General features: G+C 50.7%; 1 protein-coding gene across 3 annotated transcripts in view; it reads left to right on the forward strand.

Moving 5' to 3' along the window:
* Window positions 1-23,942, forward strand: part of TTC7A (tetratricopeptide repeat domain 7A) — a 113,423-nt gene that overhangs the window by 21,089 nt on the left and 68,392 nt on the right. For all 3 annotated transcript variants that reach the window (XM_074331946.1, XM_019748610.2, XM_019748611.2), the window contains 5 exons: window positions 6,433-6,563; window positions 9,073-9,188; window positions 20,403-20,481; window positions 21,255-21,412; window positions 22,053-22,116. In XM_074331946.1, the coding sequence (XP_074188047.1) occupies window positions 6,433-6,563; window positions 9,073-9,188; window positions 20,403-20,481; window positions 21,255-21,412; window positions 22,053-22,116 (548 nt within the window). The remainder of the gene's footprint in view (window positions 1-6,432; window positions 6,564-9,072; window positions 9,189-20,402; window positions 20,482-21,254; window positions 21,413-22,052; window positions 22,117-23,942) is intronic.

The raw sequence follows: 23,942 nt of genomic DNA on the forward strand, positions 1-23,942 counted from the left end.
GGTGTAGAGTGTGGATAGAGCTTGGAGGGGTTCGTTTGAGAAACCAGCTCCGATACTTGAGTGATGAGCTGTAACTCTCATCAGATACACACGGGCAAGGTGAGCCACCATGGGCTGACCAGAAGCCCGAGACTTGGGAGCCCCTGGTGGGGTGACTGAGAGTGAGGTATGACATCTGGAGCCTGGGCCGAGAGAACAGACAGGATTGAAGCCTGAAGACCAGGAGCTAGTCTGGACTCTGTCGCTTTGAGCTGAGTGGTGTTGGAAGGAATCTCTTCTCCCTGAATTTGATTTCTCATTTGTCATTCTAGGGAAGGGCGAAACCTCTACCTAAGAGGTCATTGTGAACATCACTTGAAAATGTTTTGCGAGAGCATACGTTCTATTCTTTGTAAATACCATCTAGTTTGTCACCACCTCCCTATGAGATAGGCGTTGCTAGTGTGCAATACCATTTTTTGTGTTTTGGGAAATTTAGATCTCCATAAACATTTTGAGGTATATCCTTCCAGTCTTTTTTCCTACGGGTTTATATGTGTTTTTTTAAACAAAAAGAAGTTCATACAAGATTATTTTATAACCTGTTTTTTTTTAAGTTAATATTTTTATGAACCAGTTTCCAGTACATATCTGCATCACTACTTAAAGTGGCTTCATAGCATTTCATTGTAAGAATCTCCTGTAATTCAGCAAACTTGTTCCGTGTTATTGGACCTGTAGTTTAAATCTCATTTTTTATTTTTATTTTTTGCCATTATAAACAAGGCTGCAGTGGGTACCTTGAAACTAAATTTTTGCATATGTCATTCTTTTTTTTTTTTTTTTTTAGGATAAATTCCAAGTAGAGTTACTAGATCAAAGCATCTGCACTTTTTGGAGACTTTGATACAAGGAGTCAAATTGCCTACTTTAAAAAAAAAAAAGTTTTCAATTGATAAAATTTATAGAACATAAAGTTTAGCATCTTAACCATTAAACATTTTTAATTGTGGTGAAATACACTTAAGATAAAATTTACCATCTTAACCATTTTTAAGTTTATAGTTTGGTAGTGTTAAGTTTACATTATTGTACAAACAATCTCCAGAACTCTTCATATCATAAAACTGAAACTCCATCCCCATTAAATAACTCCCCATTTACCCCGCCCCCCAGCTCCTGGCAACCACCATTCTACTCCCTGTCTCTGTGAGTCTGACTACTCTAGGTCTGGGAACCTCATAGAAAGTGGAATCACATAGTATTTGTTTTTTTGAGACTGGCTTATTTCACTTAGCATAATGTATTTAAGGTTCATCCACATTGTCACTTATGGCCGGATTTCCTTTGTTAAGGCTGAACAATATTCCACTGTGTACATATACCACCTTTTGTTTATTTATCCTCCAGTGAACACTTGGGGTTGCTTGTACCTTTTGGCTATTGTGAATAATGTTGTTATGAACATGGGTGTACAAATATCTCTTCCAGACCTTCCTTTCAGTTCTTTTAACCCAGAAGTGGAGGTGCTGGGTCATGTGATAATTCTATTTTTAATATTTTAAGGAACTGCCAGGCTGTTTTCCATAGTGGCTGTACCACTTTACATTCTCACAGTTGCCCACTCTCGTGTGTGATTTATGAGGGTTCTTCCCTATCTGGCCTTGAGGTTTCCTCCCAGAGGGCCGAAGCAATGACTCATATTTCTTCTTCCCCCAACCCCACCCAACCCAGGATCCCCAAACTCTGTGTTTAGCCCACTATGGGTGCCCTGTGCTCTGGGACCAGCTGGGTAGGCAAGAGGGGGTGGGGGGGGGTCCACCCATCTGGAAAGTTCCATTGCAGAGTAAGCGGTGTGCTCTCCACCTCTGCATCCCAGGGTGGGGCTTCTTGGAAGGGCAGCTGTCTGGGATGTGATGAGTCATCTCAGACTGAAGAGGCTGGGACCAGCCTGGGTGTTGAGCCCCTAGTCGTGCCAGGATCAGCTTGCCTCCAAACCAGAAATTCTGAGGTAATGAAAAAGCAAGCATTTCTCTTGAAAGGGACCCTCCCTTGGCTTGTAGAGCTGAAAGGCCCCTCTGCCAGTGGGAATCGGGAGGCAGTACCCCGCACTGCCTGGCAGCCCTGGCTTCCTACCTGATGGCCAAGGCTGTGTTACAACCACTGGGATCCTTTGGGGACGAGGCTGAGGAGCAGCTGGTCTCCCTCTGGATCTAGTGTTGTGGTCTCGCCACTTGTGCTGAAACACTCAAGGGCAGAGGGTGCAGTGCATCCCAAAGGGTGGAGTGCCCAGCAGGTTTCCAATCAGATGTTTATGGACAGGAAAATGTAACTGCTTATGAATCAAAGAGCAAATAGAAGGTATAGAAGCCCTTTTTTATGGGAGGAAAGGGTGACTGGACTGTGAAAAGCCACTGCCAGCTCCAGGAAGTTTTTTGGTTTTCTGTATGTTGGCAATTATCTTACTGAGGAAAACCTCAGTGGCTGTAGCCCTTCTGCTTTGATCTTTTAGTTCTCCAGAATCATAACTGCTTCATTTTAAAAAGGCCTTATATCCATTATTTTTAGATAAATTATCATACAGTAAGGTACACAAATCTTAAGTGTATAATTTGATGAGTTGGACAAGTGTAAACATCTGTGTAACCAACACCTCAATAAAGACAAAGGACATTTCCCCATCATCCCAGAAAGTTCCCTTAGGCTCTTTCCCAATTAATCCCCTCCCCCACCCTCACCCCTACCCAGGCAATGATTGGTTGGTTTCTATTAATATAGATTATTTTTGTCTTTTTTTTGAATAGCATATAACTGAAATAACACAGCCTGTGCTTTTTGATATTTGGCTTCTGCACAATATAATTTCTGAGAGATTCATCCATGTTATATGCATGTCAGGAGTTTGTCCTTTTGTGTTGTTTTTTTCCTGAGTAGTAGTCCATTGTATAAACGTACAATTTGTTTATGAATTCTTCAAGAACCATTATTTCAGTGGAGTGGGAGAAACCCATTGGGTTGTACACTCAGCAGGAGTGAATGCATCCATTCATCTGTGCATCCATCAACTCACTCACTCAATGCCAGGCCTGCTCTCATTGGGTGCAAAGATCAATCAGAAATGCACAGATAGGATGGTGACCACATAGGACAAAGGCATGTGCAAAGGAGATGCAGCGAAATATTCTGCTGGTTTGAGTCTGGGAGGCTTGAAAAGGTTTCAGAGAGGAGGTGGTTTTGCTGTGAGCTTTCAAGGAGGATGGGATTTAGAATTCTCAGAGAAGCATGGTGGAGAGGCCTCTGCTGGGAGCGGAAGGAACGAATGAAGCACGGGGGACGTGGAGGCCCCACAGACAGATATTACTAAATTCACCACTTTGCAGTGGCCATCAGACTGGCATCCCAAACCTGCTAGGCAGCTGGCAGCGTCCATGCCTGTTCTGGGCCCAGAAGTGGGGTAGGAGGAAACCCAGCCGGCAGCACAGCTCTCAGTGGAGGGCCACAGGGAAGCTATGTCTTCTGGAGTTGGCAGCGTCCTCCTGCCATCTGCAGGTGGTCTCCCAGGCTAGGCCTGCTGGTCAAACAGTATGTTTGTCCCACCTTCCTGCAGGGTGGACAGGCCATGTGTCTGGGGAGCAGGGGCTGAACCAGCACTGGCAGTGAGCAGTGGAGCTTGCCTTCTCCTGCCTTCTCTCTACGTCTCCTCCAATGCTCCCTCCATTTCTCCTCCCCCTTCTAGTCCTCTCCAGTGAGGAGCTGAAATGGTCATGAGTCATTTGGCAGGAGGCACGTTGACACTCAACCTTTGTATTGAGCAAGGACCTTTGCAGGCTGAGGCACTGCGACCTTTGGACCTGTTCACACCCCAGCGTGGTAGAGGGCAAGGTCACTGCATCTGTATGAGTTGGGATGTAGCCAAGAAAACAATAATAATTCCTCACCTTGTGTTGGCAGAGCGCTTTGTGCTTTGTCAGACATGATCAGGCTTGCCATCTCTTCAGCCAGCCAGCCAGCCAGCACTCGCTGAGTGTCTACTATGTGCCAGGTTATGGAAAGGTAAACACAGTAAGATTGATGCCTTTCAGGAGCTTGTAGTCTGCCTGCGCAAATATGTGAACAAATGAGTATGAGAAATGGTGGGGTGGCAATATGTACAGTATAGACCAACGCCCAAGGAGGAAATGGTGGGTTATACCAGGGGACATTAGGAGAGGAGACGGCCCTCGGTGAGGCAGACTGGGTGTGCGGTCATTTTGGATGAACTGGGGCAGGGGTGTGCTTTAGAGGCAGCAGGGCAACAGCTGGGCGCAGGAGGTTGGGTGTGGCTGTGGCAGTTGCGGTGTCTTCCACAGCTTGGGCTGCTGTACCAAAGTACCACAGACTGGGTGGCTTATAGACCAGACATTTATTTCTGGAAATCTGAGATCAATGCCCCAATATGGTTGGGTTCTGGTGAGAGCCCTCTTCCAGGTCGTAGGCTGCCAACTTCTCGCTGTGTGCTCACGTAGTAGAAGGGGTAAGGGAGCTCTCGGGGCCGTTTTTATAAAAGGGCACTAATCCTATTCATGAGGGCTCCATTCCCGTGACCTAATTCCTCCCAAAGGCCCCACCTCCTAATACCATCACATTGGACATTAGGTTTTTGACATACGAATTTGTGGGGGTGGGGGGGGGTGGAAGGGACACAAACACTCAGTCTACAGTATACAGTGAGAAACAAGGCTGGAGAGGTGACAGGAATGATCTTGGAGGGCCCGATGTGGCACTTCAGGAGTTTGAACCTTACGCTATAGCAGTGGGCACCCCTGAAGGGTTGTAAGGGGTGGAGTTTTGGAAGGATCGCCCTGGGAGCCATGTGCAGTATGGATTAGAGTGAGACTGGAGGCAGGGAGGCCAGCTAGGAGGCTGACGTGGTCATCCCCTCACTCGAGCTAAAGCCTGAAATAAGGCTTTAGCTTATTATGGAGGGGAGGGCAGGGGAGGGGAGGGGAGGGGAGGGGAGGGGAGGGGAGGTTTCAAATGTTAAGGGCTTGGTTTCAGTTGGATGCTGGGGATATAGGATTCTATTTTTATAGTTCCTTCAGGGAGTTCATCTTGAACACCTCGTACATGACAGGTACTGTGTGTGGCACAAAAATGACAGCGACCTGGAATTTGCCCATTGGGGCCAACAGTCCAGGACAGCACCTCTAGTCAGTTCTGTGTGAGTTGCACATGACAGAAACACAATTTAAATGACTATGACCCCAACAAGTGTGGGGGGAAGGGTTTATTGGCACATGTATCAGAAATTTTCAGGGGATGGAGAGTTTCAGGCAAGGTGCTCAAACACTGTCTAAGGGTCTGCCCTTTTCCATCGTGTCTCAACTTTATTCTGTGTAGACTTCATTTTTTTTCATGACTAAGAGTTTATTCAGTCTCTTTCCTGTCTTAAAAAAAATATGTAAATATAGTGTTTTTCCTTTACAACATTCACTTCTAGTTAGTATAACAATGCCTTCTCGTCTTGGCTTCTTACAGATGGGTTTTTTTAAAGAACACACAGTAACATAAAGTGTACCAGCTTAACCATTGTCAAACGTACAGTTCAGTCATGTTAAATAACTGCACTCACGTTGCATGGCTTCATTTGAAGGCTTTCCCAACATTTCCAGGCTGACCTCTTACCAGCTTATCCAGCCCAGTGGAAAGAGTAGAACTTCCAGGATTGGCTCTTTTTCCGCCCACACCAGGCTGTGTGCTGCGCCTTAGCCACAAAGTGTGGCTCTGATGATGGCCCGGCCTGGCTCATGTGCTGCCCTGAAGGGCTGTGGGGTCATTGCCCTCTGAAGCAGGTGGCTGAGGCTGCAGGAGGGAGGGATGCTCAAAGGGGAAGTGGATGCAGGGAGGCTAACAGCAGGTGTCCATTGGCAGATACAACCTGAGTGCAGGTAACTTAGGCGAGGTGGAAACTGTTTGGTTCCACGGGAGGGATGCATGTAAAATGCTGTGTAACTCAAGCATCTACCGTGTGCTTGGGACTGTGGCAATCCAAAAACACATTTTGCCCATGTGGAGCTTTTAGCTACTGGGGGAGTGAAGAGCTGGGTGTAAATAACCACTCTGCAGTGTGGAACCGGTGAGTGCCTGGAGGGTGGATGTTTTCTTCTAGCAACTAGAAGGGTCAGGAATGGTTCCTGGAGAGGCTGGCCTGGAAGGATAGGCAGGACTTGGACATGGGGCCACAGTGTGGCTCCCACGTGGGGCATGGGTGCCTGCTATCTGCCCACCACTTGATCCCAGCTACTGCTAATACCACCATTGCTTAGCCTGCTCCTTCCCCTCCTCAGACCTCCACCTCACCCTGGCTGCTGCAGAGCGTAGGTGTCCTCAGATGAGCCCACTGCAGGCCTGGGGAAAGGGCCTGGAGTCAGGGGGGCCTGAGCAGGGCAGGTCTGAAGTGCTCTCCTCCTGCAGGCCTCTCCCTGGAACGCCTACCCAACTCCATTGCTTCCCGCCACCGCCTGACCGAGAGGGAAGAGGAAGTGATCACCTGCTTCGAGAAGGCCTCCTGGATTGCTCAAGTGTTTCTGCAGGAATTGGAGAAGGTGAGCTGGGAATTATAGGACCACGTTCACAACTGCCCTCTATTGAGCCCCTGTATCTATAGCCCCCACTAAGCTCATGGGTCAGCCTTGTGCAAATTAGAAAAAGGCACCCTGTACCCCTCCAAAGACACTCTGCCTCATTGGTCAGAAAACTCATAGTATACTGAATCTGTTCCAATGAGACTCTTTTCTGCCAGGAAATAGTTTTAATAAACCGATGAGTCCACACCACGTGTGAGAGGCCAGGAACCTCCTTGGCGAATTCAGCTTGCGCAACTGAATTGACAGCCCTGTTCGTATCCATTAACTTGTTCACTCCTCACAGCAATGCTGAAGTAGGGATTATATTCATCCGTTTAGTAGGTAAGGTTTAGAGAAATTAAACCATTTGCTCACCGCTCTCCCCTTGGAACGGGTACAGTTAGGCTGGTCCTTATAGACAAGTTTTCTGCTTCTGTGGTGCCCCAGAAGCTTCCCACTGGATCCCCTATGGGAGGTGAGGTCTGGAGCCCATTCTCCAAGCCTTTCAGAGGCTGGCAGGAAGCTGGCCAGCAGGCGTCTGAAAGTTTTCAGCCTCCTTATCTCCCCGTTCCCCCCTTAGGGAGCCTGTATGAACTGTCTGCAGGACAGCAGTTCCAGGTTTTGCAGCAAACGGTGACGTTACCCCAGTTCTTCCCTTCTGGAGGCTCTTCTGGTTTATTAGGGGAAGAACAGGCAGCCTTACTCAACAAAACACAGCTAACAGTTACATATTCAACAAAACACAGCTAACAGTGACTGACAGCTAGCAGTCCCTGCTTGTATGTCAGGCATGACTTGAATACAGTCATTTTCTAATCTAACCCTCACACCACCTGCTGGAATAGATACCGTTGTGATTCCCATTTTAGAAGTGAGGAAACTCAGGTTTGGAAAGGAATTAAATAGCTTCTCAGAGTTCAGACAGTTAATAAGTGGTATCAGCAGGATTTGGACTCTGGGAGGGTGGCTCTGATCCCTTGTGGGGGACAATTTGGGGATGGGGCTTAGGCATTCTGGTTAGTAGCTGTTCAGTAGATGTTAGAAGGCAGAGTAGATTGGGATTGGCGTCTTGAAGGAGGAGCTGAGAGACTAAGAGCCCAGGAGACATTTGAACTTCACCTACTTTGGCAAACGTCAAAATGTCAACCCAGCCCCTGTTTTTGTGATGGGTCTTTTTGGAAGAGTCCCCCTCAGGCCAGGCCAGTTCTCCTAGAGTAGGAGTTCTCACTCTCAGCGCTACTGACATTTGGGGCTGGACAATTCTTTGTCGTGGGGCTGCCCTGGGTTTTATACAATGTTTAGCAGCATCCCTGACCTCTATCCACTAGATCCCAGCAGCCTCCCCCCCTCCCCCCAATTGTGACAACCGAAGATGTCTGTGGATACTGCCAAATGTCCCTGGAGGGCAGAATCACCCCCCTGCTGAGAGTCACTGCCCTAGAGCCTCTCCGCTTGATTGGACTTCAGGAGGAAAAGAGCAGTGCTTGAGGGCTCAGCAAAGACAGGTCTCAAGTGTGTTTGCTGGGGGAGGTCCACACTGAGACCTGACAGGCTTGAGTTGACCTCTCCCGAAGTCATGTGGATCACTGCTAGACAGCAGTGTTTTAGGAGCCCCGCACATTTCAGTTTCATGGGGTTTGGAGGGAACTTTGATTAAAAAAGATAAAATCTCCCATTCAGCCAGAAGCCTAGACTCCGGAGTTTTAAAAGGGGATAAAGGTGATGAGCTATAATGGTTCCAGGGCTGGAATCGTGCCCGTGGCAGACAAATGGGCCCCCTTAGCTGGATATTTTAAGTTGAAGGAGGGCAGGTCAGAGAAGCCTGTGCATTCTTGGAAATGCTGTGTGTCCCTGCTAAGACTCAGCCCCAAGCTCTGAGGAACTGAGAACATGTCTTAAATCTACTTTGATTTCTGAAAAATAAGGTGGATGGCTCACTGATTTTTCTTTCTTGGCTCAGAGAAGGGAAGTGGCATCATAAAGGCAGGTCAGTGTTGGTGGGGCTGAGTGACCCTCTGAAAGCTGAGTCTTAAGGACAGCTCAGTTAATGACGTAATTGTTCCAAAGCTTTTCCTGGAACCGGGGGTCGCTGACCTTGGGCTAGTCTGATGTCCCACGGTTACATGACAGGGACAGTGCAATTGTTTGTAGAATGAATGAACCAATAAGTAGTAGAGATGACCTGGAATCTGTAGCTGGGGCACATGCCAGCTTTGTGACCTTAGGCTACATCTATAAAATGTAGACAAACCAGCTTTGTAGGGCGGTGGTGGGCATCTGGCATTTGGATGGGGAGAGAGTGCTATAGACATATTTTAAATGAAAGTGAGTTTGGTTGAATTTGGTCTGAGAATTACACCACGTGCCAGTACGGGCGGCCAGGGACTTGGGGTGGTCATGGGGCCACCTCTGCCTGGGTTGACCCTCGCTCTGACCCCTCTGCCTCAGAACTTCAAGACAGTGGTTCTCTCTGTGTTCCCTTTCCCAGATCACAAATAACACCACATCACGGCATCTGAAAGGTTCCCACCCAGTTGACTATGAGCTCACCTACTTCCTGGAAGCCGCCCTCCAGAGCGCTTATGTGACAAACCTGAAGAAGGGGTAGGTCGCCAGCAGCCGAGTGGGCATGTGGAGGTCTCTCTCTGGGCTGGGGACTCAGATGTTGGTGGCGTCTCCTGGCCCATCCCCTCTCTCTGTGTGTGCACGCGCTCTCTGGAGAGGATTGGTGGGGGGGCCTGGCTTGTTCCCATTTTGTCAGACTGCAGTGTACACAGGTGCTTTCTGGGGGAAGGGCCAACCTTCAGGAAGCTGCCCAAGCAATAAAGCTTTCACGTGCTTCAGGGGAGAGCTGGTTCTCTAGAAGGGAGAGGTCTGGGAGCCTGGAGACTGAGATGGAAAGAGGGGAGGACAGTGAGCTGGGCAGCAGGTGCCGGCCTGTGCTGCTCTCTATCACTTCTGGTGTTGAGTAAAGTCATTTCACTTCCCTGAACCTCGGTCTCCCCAAAAAATCAAATGGAAAAGGTGATTCCTGCACATTCCAACTTTCAATGGGCAGTAAGATGTGATGGGAAGTGTAGTCAAAATAAAGGCCTGGAATCATTCGGGGGACTGCCACTGTCCCTGCTGTTGAGGTGGCAAAGAGCTTGTTTTCTCCTGTGGGTTGACTGAGGGGCCCTGGAATACTCATCTACCTCAGACCCAGGAACCATGAGGCCGGGACGCTGCCTTCCTTAGTCTTTTGTTCCCTGCGGTTAAGGAATAACAGTGCAGTGGATGCTTCCAGCGGGGCTCGAGAGGGTGGTGGTGTGGGCACCAAGCCCAGAGGTGTGTTAGGGATGGTGATGAGGGAGGGAGAAGCTACATAATCGGGAGGACGTTTTACAGGCACCTGTGGCTCTTAGGCAGCTCTGCAGGTCAGTCCTGCCTTCCGAATGCTTCCACGGAGACTTGCAAGGGGGCTGGGGTTTCCTGCATGTCTGCAGCACAGACTTTGGGCTCCATCAGCTCCCTCCGTGACGTCATGACCACCCTCCGTACACGCTGTGGGCTGGGTCTGTGAGGACAGCCCCGGCCATGTGCTCCGTGCACACCTCGCATCGTGGGCAGCGTGGGGCAGCCAAACAGGTGTTACCTCCTCCTCACAGGTGAGGAAGCGAGGGTCAGGCTCTGACTGACTGGAGTCCTTTGAAGCCCGTATTTCATTTTTGGTGTGCTTTATTTTGTTAAATTTTACTTCACTCCTTTTTTCATTTAACATTTTTTGACTGGTGATTCTTTAACATGTTTTGACTGGTTCAAACTGGTGATACCATGTTGGAACTTTACACCTTTCGCTTTTCTTTTTCTTTTTCATTTCTTAGGTGCTGGGCCAGGGAGGCAGTGGGGTCCCCATTTGGGACAAGTGGACTGAGAGGCACAGAGAGCAGAGGCGGGTCATCCCCTCGCCACCCCAAGGGTGGGTCTGGCCCTAGAGCCCTGGGTTCCTCAGACCACCCTGTGACCCTGGAGATGGGTCTTGGGGGACGTCACAAAGACACTGGGGAGCACACTGCCTCTACTCCAGTTCCACCTTCTGTTTTTTTGGGGGGGTCCATTTTTAGTTCCTGAGCTTCAGTTTCAAGAGAGATGGTGGCCCAGCAGGCTAGTTCCTGTTTTTACTGCCGACGCAGCTGTGCTGGCTGCCTCTCTCTAGCTGGAAACTGCCATTTCCCTGTCTCTCCCCATCCCCCAGGGAACGCCTCAGTCTGCAGTTGTAGCTCAGGGATGAATGGGGGTGATAAGAGATGCCGCCCTCAGCCCCTGCCTGCAGAGATTTGGAAGGAGGGGCAGACTTGTTACCCCAAGGCTTGTTAGCACCTTCTGAAACCCACTGTGAACCTGGGGGAGCTGAACCTCTGCAGCAGGGGTCAGCACAGCCTGTTTTTGCAAATAAAGTTTTATTGGAACATAGCCATACCCATCCGTTTACATAGTGTCTCACCCACCGAGCTGGGCAGTTGGGATGGAGACCGTAGGTAAAGCCCAAAGTATTTACTCTCTGGCCCTTTATAGAAAAGAGTTTGCTGACTGACGCCTGCTCTAGATTTAAGAAGTCGTCTCTCCTGAGGCCTTTTGTAAAAGAGGTGCTCTTGTCCTTCTGTATGAGAGCCCCACAGAGTAGATTTTGTGCACAGGGGACAGTTCTAATTTTAGTGTTAGGTCCCCTTTATTCATTCAACACATATTCATTATACTAATACATGTGACTTATTAAGTCAGTTTGTGCCAGGCACTTGTTAAGTACTTTGTTTGCATGTATATTTAGTCCTCCCAACATCCCTACTCTACAGGTGGGAAACTGAGGCGCAGAGAACATAAATGACTTGTCCTGGGCTGAGCCTGTACTCAGGGCTCGTCTGACACTCTTAACCACTAGGCAACCCTGCCCACAGCAGGAACCCTGGGATTAATATGACCCTGCTGCTCATAGCCTAACATGTGTTCCTCTGAGTGTGCTTGAGCTTGGTAGGTGTGGTCCCAGCTTCTTGTTCGAAGAGTCTGGCGAGCGCCCTCACCATCTAAAGGACATCAGGACAGGGCCTGGGAGGTGGAGGCCACTCAACGGCCCTGAGCGAATTCCTCTCTACCCTACAGCTCTGCTTCCTGCCCTCTAACAGGGGGATTCTGTGTGTCCTACTGCAGGAGTGTGAGTCCAAGGAGGGGGAGGAAATGGAAAGACACTTTGAGCACCGGAGGCATTGCTGTTAACTCTCCCTCTGCTGAGGTCCTCCCATCTATACCCCTTGGGTCTGCCTGCTCCCCTTCCCCACACCGCATTTTCTGCAGGTGTGGTGAGGTTAAGGTGAACATCAAGGACAGCCAGGAGGAAAGGAAAGAGGGGACCAGCAGGTATCAAGCACCTGCTGTGCGCCAGGCTGGACCACGTGCTCAGTGCACAAGGTCGTGTGACCCAGTTCACTCACAAGGGGACAAAGGCTCAAAGAGTTTGAGTAACTTGCCCGACCTCACCCACTGGGATTCCAACTTCAGATCAGAGGGGCCTGGAAACCCATGCCCTTTCCAATTTTGGGGTGTGGAAGGGCAGCCTGGGCAGCCTGTGGGGTGTGGGGGAGAAGAACAGGGCGCCAGTGATGGTTCCGAGTCTCTGGGCTGATTCCTGGTATGCCGCTGCAGGGCTCCCATTGCCCTGGGTCCTGAGTCACCATTCCCAGAAGGGTAGCTCCTCCTCTTTTATTTGGTCCCACCCCTCTTCAGAGTGGGCCTGTTTCCTCCCCTGTCTGCGTTCTGCACACACAGGCTGTGTGTGTGTGTGTGTGTGTGTGTGTGTGTGTGTGGTGGTGGTGGTGCCAGCGGTAGGCAGAGGCATTCACCAACCGTCACCCTCCAGGAAGGCCCAAGTAATTTCCGTTACTTTTCTGTTCCTGTCACTCTGCTCCCCTCCTTTCAAACTCTTTTCCTTTTGAAGCACAAATTTTAGTCCTTAAAACCAGGATGCTGATTCTACTCCGCCACCCTCAGCACCTCCCAAATAAAGAATGGAAATTGAGTCATGATTTCTTTGCAAACAAATAGCCCAAGCATTTGAAAGCCTGAGTGTGAGCAGCAGTCCCCAGGACATGAGGTAGCAGCTCAGCTCCCCTGTTGGTTTCCTGGGTCCACATCCAGCCCAGAGGTGGCCCCGGAATGTGACAGATAGGTAAAGCAGGAATTGCAGCCCGGGGTGCCCAGCTGGGCTTTAAACAATTTCTTCACTCCTTTCCTCTTAATAGTAGCTAATATTTGTTGAGAACTTACTGCATACCAGACAGAATGCTATGAAGTAGGAACAAATAATACTCCCATTTTACTGAAGAAAGGAGAGTTGGAAGTACTTGCCCAAAATCACAGGGTAACAGGTGGTATTGCCAGCAAACCTGTTGCTGAACTGGGTCTGTGGGGGGCCTGTCCTTTACATTGTGGATTTTAATGACATCCCTGGCCTCCACCTGTTAGATGCCAGTAGCTCCCCCACTCCCAAATGTGACAACCAAAAATGTCTCCCAACATTAACAAGTGTTCTGGGGTTGGGGTAAAGGGCAAAATCGCCCCCAGTTGAGAACCACTGCTTAGCCTGAGGTGTAAGAAATAGACAGTCAGGGGGCGATTGGGACCCAGATCCCTAACATCAGGTCTTCTCCAGGGCAGCTCCCAAAAGTCCTTTAACAGGCTCCAGGGCCATTTCCTGGTGGTTAAATTCACCCCCACTTGCATGGGCTTTTGGGGTTTGGGGGAAAGGGGAGAAACCATCCCTATGTTCAGTGGAGTCACAGCCCAGTAGTGGGGAATGGGGCTAAGGTAAGAAAGGCCAGGGAAGAGCCCAGCAGTTCATTTCACAGCCGTTTCTGAGAGCCTCCTGTGTGCTACCCACCTTGTGTGGCTCCCACTGGAGCTGGGAACGGGATAAATTCCTTCCTTGGGGAACTTACATTCCAGCGGGAGCTCACAGTGAAGGAGCAAATGTAGACTTCAGACTGAGCTCTGTGCTAGGGAGAAGGAGATGTAGGGGTGCTGCTGGGACTCTGACGAGACAGTTCCGCCTGAGGGGCCAGGTGGAGTGGAGTCAGGAGCTAAGGTGCTGCGTGGGTGTTAGAAGAGGTTCCATAGGGCAGAAGGAACAGGGAGAGATAGTGGGGTCCGTTCCTGGGGGAGGAAACCTGAGAGCCGGAGCTCATTCCCATGTGGGCCTGGAGTGGACCCCGCCTCCAGAGGGACCAGAGGAGCTCCTGCTGACAATGGGGTGCTGTGCGCCTGAGGGCCAGATGGCTAAAAGCCGTGCCTACACCCAGGGCCCAGTCTTGTCCCTCCAGTTAAGGATCTGACAAAATTTAAAGGGTGTGGTGTTCTCCACTGTACAAGTGCGTGATGCTTGCTTGAGCTCCAGACAACGCTTCTTTTATTTTGAACTTCGGTGAAGCTTAGGCCTCTCAGGCTGGCTAAGTCTGAAACAGCTGCCCAGTTTACTCATTCAGTGTGTCTGAGGGACATTAATTTTTTCCAGGGGCCTTGCCCTATTGATCCAACAGTTAATTCCCCCAGATGACTCCTGCCCTTTGCCCTGTGACTAATGACCGGGTTCCTAATTGACCAGGGACTGAAGGTGCTGGCCTGAAAGGACAATCATGAATTGGGAGGCACGCTCCCAAAGGCCAGGGGTCTGGGATGCCTGCAGTTCCATTCCCCTTGCTGCCACCAGAGGGCAGCCGTGGACTCCAATCGGAACCTCGCTCCAGGCAGTTCTAAGGATACCAGTTGCCAGGAGGGGGCACCTTTCTGTCATGTTGGGGGAGGCAGGGAGGCAGTGGCAGCTGGGTCCAGGATCTTGGCTGTGGGGGAGTCTTGGTTCTCCTTTGCAGGAAGCAGCTCCAGGGGTGAAGCAGCAGGGGAGCCGGGGCAATGCAATGCCAGGGAAGTTGATTGTTGCTCGGTGGCCTTGACCTTGCTAGGAACAAGTCTCTGGGCCTCTCCCAAGAACCTGAACGTGAGCCTACCCAGCTCCTTCCCCTGGAGTGGGCAAAGGGGCCACTTTTTGGGGGGGTAGTTTTTTTTCTTCTTTCTGCCTAGCTCTGCAGAGCCCATGCCTGGCTCAGGGATGGCCGTGAGCTTGAGCCATGTGTGTTGAACCAGGTGGGCTATATGTTTTGTGCATGTTCTTAAAAACAATTTTTTTTTAATTACTAAAGCAATATGTGCTCATTATACCAAAACCAAACAATAGAAAAGGGAATGTGTATGTTTTCTAAGGGAGTTCCTCGGAGCTTGGCAGGTTGTTTTTCAGCCTTATGAAAGCACTCTCCCCTTCTGCTGTGAGTATGTGTGTGTTCACGCCTGTGTACACACATGCTTCACCTTGCCAGTAGGTGCTGAGTCAAGAAGCAGCTCGGAAGCCTGAGCTACAGATGGCCCTGGGGGGAGGGGACTCTGCCGAATGGGGAAGTACCTCGGAAAACCTACCCTGCCGAGTGGTGCGACCACTGTGAAGGGTGTGTTCAGTTACTGTTGTCTTTTGTCTTGCTCTCATCAGCCACCCAGTATCTATAGCACTGGGGGAAGGCAGGAGGCAGATGGCTCTAAGGGGGATTCAGGAACTAAAATGACTCACCAGCGAAGCCCAGGATGGCCTCCTTGTGGTCTGTGTCATGCTTTGGGGCACAGGGATATGTCTGAGACCCTCTGGAGAGAGCACACTTCCAGCCTCTCTTAATGCACAGCCTTCATTTATTGTCAGCCCTCACTGCCCATCCCCCACCTCACTAAAAAGGTAAGATCCCCTTGCCTGAACAACCTCAGTGCCCCATAAGGGAAGTGTCACAGCCTTGTTCTGAGGCTGAGGGTGAGGAGAGCTTTAGGTTTTAAAAATGATGTGGGTCTATGACTGGAGTGACCTTTGAACTTCACCTGCCAGATGACGTTTGAACTTCACCTGATCTTATCTCCTAATTCAACCCTCCAGCTGTTGGGAATTGCCGATTGGCTGTGCTCTTCTGGGTCTTTGACCAGAAACCTCTCAAACACAGTTTAGCAGTGTCGGCCCTGAAACGGGGACTTCTTGTCAGGGTCGTATGTTCTAGTGTCTGTTTAGGTTCCGTTCAGCCATAAATCCCATGCAGTTTCTTATTCTCTGTTTCAACTCAAATTAATACCCCCCCCAAATTTTTTTGTTGAGTACCTACTGTGTGCAAAACACTTTGCTAAGCTCTGAATAAATCAAGAGTGTAGCTAATTTAATAGACTGAGCTCCTTATGTGCAGGGCCGTAAAAGGATAATCAAGAAGTCACTGTGGAAATCACAGTTCAGGATTGTCCTTTCACACATCCCTTCTTTTAGTTCATTCCACCAGTATGTGTGGGATGCCTGTTGAGATGCCCACACTCCTGGTATGCAGCAGGCACTTTGTAAAGGCTTAGTCAATTGAGCCCTGGGAGTCCTGGAGCGCCAATGGCTAGGAAAGGAAAGTATAACCATGGCAGGTCAAAAAAACAGGTGTTGTCTTTCTCCGGGGCCTTTTTAGTTCAAAGGAAGTAAAAGCTGAACCCCTTGGTGCCTACTGTAAGCCCACGTCTCCCCTTGGGTAATTGATGGCCTAGAAAGGCAGGCATCTTCCAGGCTTTAATGTTCCCCTCGGAAAAGGGGGGGTGATTTATCCACAATGATTTCTTGAGTGCCTTCAATGTGCCAAGCATGGTGCTGGAACCCGAGATAACAAAGCCTGCCTCTCCAACCTCCTCAGAAGCTGCAAAACCTGCATGAGACAAAGCATTTTGAAACGTCTGTACCCCTGCCCGCTGCTGACAAGGGGACCCGAGGTGCTTGCCTGCTCCCTGCACACCCCACCTGGTGGCCTCCTTCAAGTGCCCTGTTGTCCTTCGCCCCTCCTCCCTGCACTCACATCCTCTTTCCCTCTGTTCCTGGCCAGCCAGGCATTACTTGAGTTGGAATCCATGGCTTCCTGGCCTCTCCACACACAGCCTGATTCTGGGCCAGGGTTTGTCTGAGGCCCTGTTTGGATAAAGTTAAAGAGGCAGCTTTGCTTAGAAAGGTCAGCGTGAGAGATAGAACAAAGAGATCTTTCAAGGTGTCCTCTCACGAGGCGCTACCTGGCACAGGCAGCTTTAGACCTGGGGCAGGATTGCTCAGGCTGGTGGGAGAAACCCTGTTTCCCAGAGCGGTGAGCTGAGGCAGAGGGGCATTGCCAGCACTTCACACCAGGTCAGTGCCATCTGGAAGCCCGCATTGTTCCCTGTGCAGGTCTGCCCACGGGAACTTCTGCATTGGATTTTCTCTATGTGCAGTCAATAAAATTTGGGATTTACCCAAAAGATGCCTGACAATGATTATTTCCTTTGTTTAGGAATTCCTGGGAGCTTATTTCAATATCAAAATCCCTTATAGATTAAAAAATAGTAAAAATACACACTTTTTGGACATAGGATCTTATTAAAATGCGGTTCTGATTCATTAATTGTATGTGTGTGTCTTGGGGGAAGCAGGGTCTCTGAGAGTCTGCATTTCTCCCAAGCCCCCAGGTGGTACCGAAGCTGCTGCTGGTCTGGGAGCACTCTAAGTGTTGATGACATAGAGACTAAAGATGGAGAGAGGACAGTCCTGGTACTGGAGTAAGCAGGGGCCACAGTCCCTCTTGGCTCTGGCCTCCTGGTAGCTGCCTGGGCTACCAGGCAAATTACCAGGCAGATTACCAGGCAAATTACCAGGCAGAGTGGAAAATCACCCACAGGTCCCAGGAGCCACCAGCTTCCTGTAGGCCCTCGGGCCCTGGAGCAGCCCCAGGGGCCAGCCCTGCCTTACCCTGTGGCCATTTGGCCCAGCTGCCAAGGCAGAGCTCTCAGGCAGCCTGAGTTCCCAGAGCCAGCCATTTTCCTCTCTTCTGACAGCTCGTGCAGCCTGTCTTTTTTTCTTTCTCCTGGTGGTAGCCTGCTATCTAGTTCTGGGTTCTTTTCCAAGGCAGAGACCTCACTGGCACCGAGGAGCGTCTGCTGCAAACTTTTCCAACTTGGACTTGTGGGGCTCCCAGCCTGTCCCTGGGTATGGTTTGTCTACCAGGGAATCCTGTTATGTCCTGTGTAGGGGCAAGGGGTGATGGGAGGAGAAATATGGACATAAAGCTGGAGGCTCGCAGGCGTTTCTGTCCCCTCCTCCCTACTCATTAGCTCCTGAACATCCTTGCCAAATAATGTGGCAAAGTAAGGCATAAGTAATATGGGCTTTAAGACCCAAATTAGAAGAGGGAAGGGAAATAACTAATATTTAGTAAACCTCTACCACATGCCTGGGTCTGCGTGGGGCTTTTCCTCCACTCACCTTCCTGCCACCACTATGAGCAAATGAGGGGTCTTCCTCCTATAGATGGGGAGACTAGGACTCAGAGAGGCTGCCTTGCTTCCCAGGATTACAGATTTAGGATCTGCCTGCAAAGCTGGGGTGTCTGTGTCCGGTTGTCCCTTCTGGAACCTGGCTTCATAGCATAGGAGAACTGGGAGACCCCAAGAATCAGCTAAACCAGTGGTTCTCAAACTGGAGTGTTGGAACCCCCTGGAGACTTGACAAAACCCAGATGGCTGGGCTCCACCCTAGAGTTTCTGATTCAGCAGGTCTGGAGTGGGGGCCTCAGCGTTTGCTTTTCTAGTAAGTTCCTGGGATGCCGATGCTGCTGGTCCAGTGACCACATCTTGAGAACCTGCGGTCTCAACTTGTTTTTCAAAATGTGGGATGAGTAGCTCTAGTGATTCACAAGGTGGTTTTAAGGGATACACAGACTAACTTTAAAAAAATCCTTCTGTATTTAATATCTGGTAGGAAAAAAATACACAGAAAAACTAGCACACCAAATCCATGATTTGGGGTATTTTTGATTAAGGTGAAATAGCTACTGAAGTAAAAGGAAGACTCGTATAAAGAAAAGTGACACTGATGGTATGTAGCTAATGGCAAAACGTATAAACGTGGTGTGCAGATTACACGTCTGAGAGATGCTGATACAAACCGAAGGCCTGATATTACAGAGGGGGAGACCAGGTGCAGCCCCAGAGGTGAGCCCGCCTCCCTGGACCACTTGGCCATCAGTGGCAACACCCAGACTTGAACCATCTCTAAGGGCGCTGTGGGGCCCTGTCCTGCTTGCCCCTCCCAATTCTTCCGAAGCTCTTGGCAGGCCAGGGAAGATGTTTGTGACTGATTCCCTCCCAGAGATCTTTGTATCCATTCTCAACCCTACAACCAAGGGTGCGTGTTTATAATGTTGGCAGTTTGTACATTGGGGGCTTGCTTGTCTGCAACCTGAGGTCCCAGAAGGCAGGGACTTGATCACTAAACCTGTCCTATGGCTGCAGGCCCCAAAGCCCCCAGGAATCTGTTTCATGCATGAAAGTAGCAGGAGGGGTTCGTATGACTTTCCTGGCCGCCAGTTGGGGCTTTTTACCCTCTGGTCTTTCATTTCTTCATTTGCTGGCCCATCAGCCTCTGCTTTCCTTGTGCGTTGTGACCCAGGGAACCCCTAGAGCAAATGAGAGGAGCAGTCCTCAGACACTGGCTGAGCACATGCTGTGTGCAGGGGCTGTGCGAGGGCTGCGCTTTCGGAGCAAGACAGGAGCCCTCAGGGCGAGAGGGGTTGGCCTGGAAACAGAAAATGGCCAAAAGATGTCATGCTTGTTTCAGAAGAGGAATGAAAGGGTGCAAGAGTAACACGGCATGGGGAGGAGGCCTCTGGGAAGGGCGCGAAATGTGGGAAAGGGTTTTTAAAGGATAAATAGGGGAAAGGCTCTTTTTAAGGCAGTAGGAGAAGCCTGTGCCGAGACTTGACATAGGGAACCCTGGTCGCTCATTCAGAAAGGACTTGAGTGGTGGGAGACGAGATAGGAGAGGCAAAAGGCAGACCCAACAGCCCTGGGATGCCTGCTGAAGGCCTACACTGGATTCTGTAAGGGTTGAGGGCGCCAACAAAGGGGCCAGCCTGGGAGGGACAAGATGACGTACGGATGTCGGGTAGACCCCTCGAGGGGCAGTGGGAGTAGTTATTCAAACTGCAGGCCACAACCCATTCGTGGTTGCGAGATCTATTTAGTGGACTGCAGCCAGCATTTTTGAAAAGGGGAGTAGGGGGAGACGTAAAATAGAAAACAGAATGGATTGCGTGTAGTTGAGATAGGTAAAGTGTCGAGAAACTTGCTTCCGTGTTTTTATAAGGAAAGTGTGTGTGTATATACTGGGTTGCAATGTCAAATGTATTTTTTACTATGGGTCATATTTGAAAGAGCTTGAAAATTATTTTAAGGCACAGAGGCCTGGCTGGAGGAGGTGAGACCGGCCAGCATGGTTCTCCAGGCCTGAGGCGATGCAGGCCAGTCTAGGGCCCCGGTGGCAGGGATTGAGAGATGAGGATGGAGTCTAGCGTTGACCAGGTGTGGAGGGGGAAGATGGAGGATTTGAGACTTGACTCAATTCAGAAAGTGTGACACCAGCCCAAGGCTCTTGGACCAAAGTAACATCTTGTTTGAAACACTGGATCTTGGGCCCCGGGCCCCTTCTGGTGGTGAAATGGAAGCCAGGCTCAGTGTCAGGGGGTTGGGGAGAGAGATCCTTCTGTGTTTTGATGAGTGATGTCCTGGCCCTCTAGGGTCCTGGTGTTACAACTCTGACCTTCCATTCCAATTATTGAAGGTTTTCCAATAACACTCAGGCAGGCTCCTGGTGTCCGCAGTTTGATGAGGATGTCCTAGTGGGAACTCCCTGCTAATGACCCGCTTCTGTGGTCTTCCCAATAGGAACATCGTGAAAGGCATGAGGGAGCTCCGGGAGGTGCTACGGACCATGGAAACCAAAGCGACTCAGAACTTCAAAGTGGTAAGACGGACAGGCCCCAGGGCCGAGTGCTGGGGGCCGGCCGTGGCGGGTGTACTCAGGGGTCGGTTTCAGTGAGAGACAGCAGAAGTCCTAGGGGGCAATCCCTGAATCAGCGATGGTGATATGTCGCGTGCGTGCTGTACTCTCCCCATCTGCACTTGTGGCAGACGTTCATCTCAGCATCCTCTCAGCTTCCTAAAGCCCAGGAAGCGCCCTCAGCATCCTTCTCGTAGCACTGCAGGTGGCCCCTAGCCTCCGATCAGAACTGAAACCTACTGCCTCCCTTTCCTAGCAAGGTAGTGTGCTAATATTTAAGAATTTGTTTATGATCTTAGCTAATAACCTAGACTCTGCTTTGCTGCCCCAATTCAGGCCTGCATTCTTAGGCTTCCATTCACCCCAAATCAGAGCCAGAGCTGCTTCGCACTTTTGAAGGTTTGGTCAACTATCAGGAAGGTATCTGGTAGATAGCTGCCTTTGCCTGCGGCTTTATGCTCTGCCAGAGCCTGTGAATATTCTGCTGGGCTCTGCTGGGCTCCACGGGGTCAACAGAAGGCGGAAATGCACCTCTTGTCTAGGAGAAGAGAGAGGATAAAAAATTAAGGAGGCGTGTCAACGGCCCACAGAAGGGGTGGGGTAGCCTCAGTGCTGGAGGGGGCTCCTTGGGAGTGGAGGGTTGGGCCTCCTAAAGGGACAGCGCTTTGCAAGGTGGGCAGATCTGGCCATGTGGGGAGAGCGACTTGCCTGGGTCTAAGGGCCTCCCTCTCTGCCAGGTGGCGGCCAAGCACCTGGCGGGGGTCCTGCTGCACTCCCTGAGTGAGGAGTGCTACTGGAGCCCCCTGTCCCATCCTCTGCCCGAGTTCATGAGCAAGGAGGAGAATTCCTTCATCACGCAAGCCCTGCGGAAGCCTCACCTCTACGAAGGAGATAAGTAAGCTCTGCTTGCCCTGCTGGAGCACCCCAGCCTCACCCCACACTCAGGGTTCGGCCCCCACTGGCAGCCCCTCTCTGCCCCATGCACTCCTCCAGCTGCCACCCAGCTCACTGCCAGGCAGTCTCTTCAGTATCAGCGGGAGCCAAATAGACTAGAGAAGGCAGGTGTCAGGGAGGGGTTGGCAGGAGATTCCTATAAGGCATCCACAGGCCACACAAATTATTAGGGGAGTACCTGCCTTCCTAATCGTCTTAATACCAGCTCTCTTGTTTGTGCCCGTAATTGAAGGTGGGGTCTGTGACTGCCTGGCAGAGCTCCTCTCTCACTGCCCTGCTCCCTGCCCCTCCTGCTCATGCCCTGCTTGGTGCTAGAAGGGCCATCTCTTCCCCAGGAGCACCTGCAGTATTTCCGGCCTGGCTGCCCACCACTGCCTTTGAGATCCATAACTCAGGGGCATGATAAAGAACTGCAGGTGGTATCCGGTGCCTGTGAATTATGTAGGAGAGGGTCACCTTACAGGGCTGGTGCTGAGTCCGGGGCAGAAGGGCCAGCGTGGTAGGCGTGGCAGGCCAGCCGTGCTGCGTGAGGTGCTGCGTGAGGGCCGTGCCGGAGCCAAGCTGCCCTTGGTGTCTTTCAGCCTCTACTGCCCGAAGGATAACATTGAGGAAGCCCTCCTGCTGCTGCTCATCAGCGAGTCCATGGTAAGCTCCAGGGCTGACCCTGCCTTTGTGGGTGGGGCTTCAGCACTCAGGCACTGGCCCCCAGGTCCCAGCTGAGCTCCGCCTCCGCGGATATCCCTGAAACTGGGTTCTCAGATCTGCTCCCCCATGCAGGGGTGAGGCTCACGTACTAGGTTTGGGTCAGGGGCACAAGGCTGCATTTGGGGGACCTGGGTTCTGCCCCCAAATGAGTAGGGACTGAGCTAACCCCCCTCCCTCCTCTTCTGAGGTTACAAGATTTGGTTATCAGCAAGTCAGTGGTACTCATTGAACAGCTCCATGCTGGGTGTGTGACCCACATAAGGGAGTGGAAGCAGCATACACTTTCGGGGCAGAAGGCCTGGGTTCAGGTTCCAGCTCTGCCACTTGTTAGCTGAGAGCCCTGGGTAAGCCTCCTCATCCCTTTGAGCCTCAGTTTCCTTACCTATAAGGTGATAGTCCCTCCCAGAGGTAACTGTGCCTGCAGAAGGAACTCACTTATTCAAGAAACTATCGAGCATCATATACTTTGTGCCAGGCCCTGTTCTGGATGCCAGAGTCGCAGCAGCAAACAAAACAGAAAAGTCAGTCTCTCGTGGTGCTTACGTTCTAGTGAGGGGAGTGGGCAATAAATTAGTTGACAACTAAAATAGCCTGAGTACCAGTGTCTGCATGCCCTGGAAAAACAAAGCAATGGGGGGACAAGGTGTGTTGGATAAAGCACATGTGAACTGCTTCTTAGACTTCTCTCAGGATGCTCATTTCCCCGGCCCCAGGCAGGGAGACGAGGCAGGCACGCACGCACGCACGCATGCATGGGCTTTGGAGGCTCAGCAAAGGAGAGAGGTGTGGTGGGTGCTCCCGGAGATGGTAAGATGAAGGATACCCTGGACTGGTCACCAGGGAAGGTGGAGGGGGCGTGGACAGGAGCGGCAGAAGCCACGTGTGGAGGTGCCGTCCTCCGACTGGGGGCCCCTCAGAGTTTATGAGCTGAGCCCCTCAGGTTGAGATTAGGTTTCTTAAAATGATGCGTCTGATAGCATTGTGTGGAAATGGACTTTAAGAAATCATGACCCCACAAGCTGGATCCCTGAACAGCCAGAAACAAATGTGCCTTTGGATACCTGGGACCGTGTGATGCCAGGGCTTGTTTAGAGAATTTTGGTCAGTGGGCTCCCTCCAGCTCAACAGGTACTCCCACAGACAGAAGGAGGGATGTTGGACTGGGCGGCCGGGAGGAAGGGGACAGCGAGAGACTGTATCCTTCCTCAGCCAGGCCTGGTCCATTTGGATGTGAGAGTTCCCATGAGGGCTGCAGACATTTGGATCTGGGTCGTGGTCCTGAAAGGTTTGCAGGGTGCGTGATTGGGAGAGGGAAGTGGTTGTGCCAGGAAGGGGACATCTAGCTGGTGAGCCCAATGTGGAGATAGAAGTACCAAGTGCCAGTTCTGATTTTCACGGGAGAACAATATGCGTTTCATAGAAAAAGGATCCTCACTCTGACCACAGACTGAACCCCAGTTTTTAATTGTTTGAACCTCAGACATAGACCAGTACCCCTCACTGTCCCCTATACACACTTCGGTTAGCCATCCCACCTCCTCCACCCGAAGGTGAGACTACACTGAGGTCACCGGTCTTGGGAAACAGGTTGTTATTTTTACCTTCCTGTGCTGAGGGTTACGGTGTGGTCCACAGGTGGGGGGATCAAAAGGTAAAAGCAAGAACATTTCTTAGGTCCTTTCTCTGCCAGGTTTCAAGCTGATTATCTCATATAGGTAGGCATTATGTTAAGCCATACAAAAACTCATAGTTTCACATGGTTTGGT

Source organism: Rhinolophus sinicus, linkage group LG05 (genome assembly GCF_036562045.2).
Source record: "Rhinolophus sinicus isolate RSC01 linkage group LG05, ASM3656204v1, whole genome shotgun sequence".
Classification (NCBI taxonomy): domain Eukaryota; kingdom Metazoa; phylum Chordata; class Mammalia; order Chiroptera; family Rhinolophidae; genus Rhinolophus; species Rhinolophus sinicus.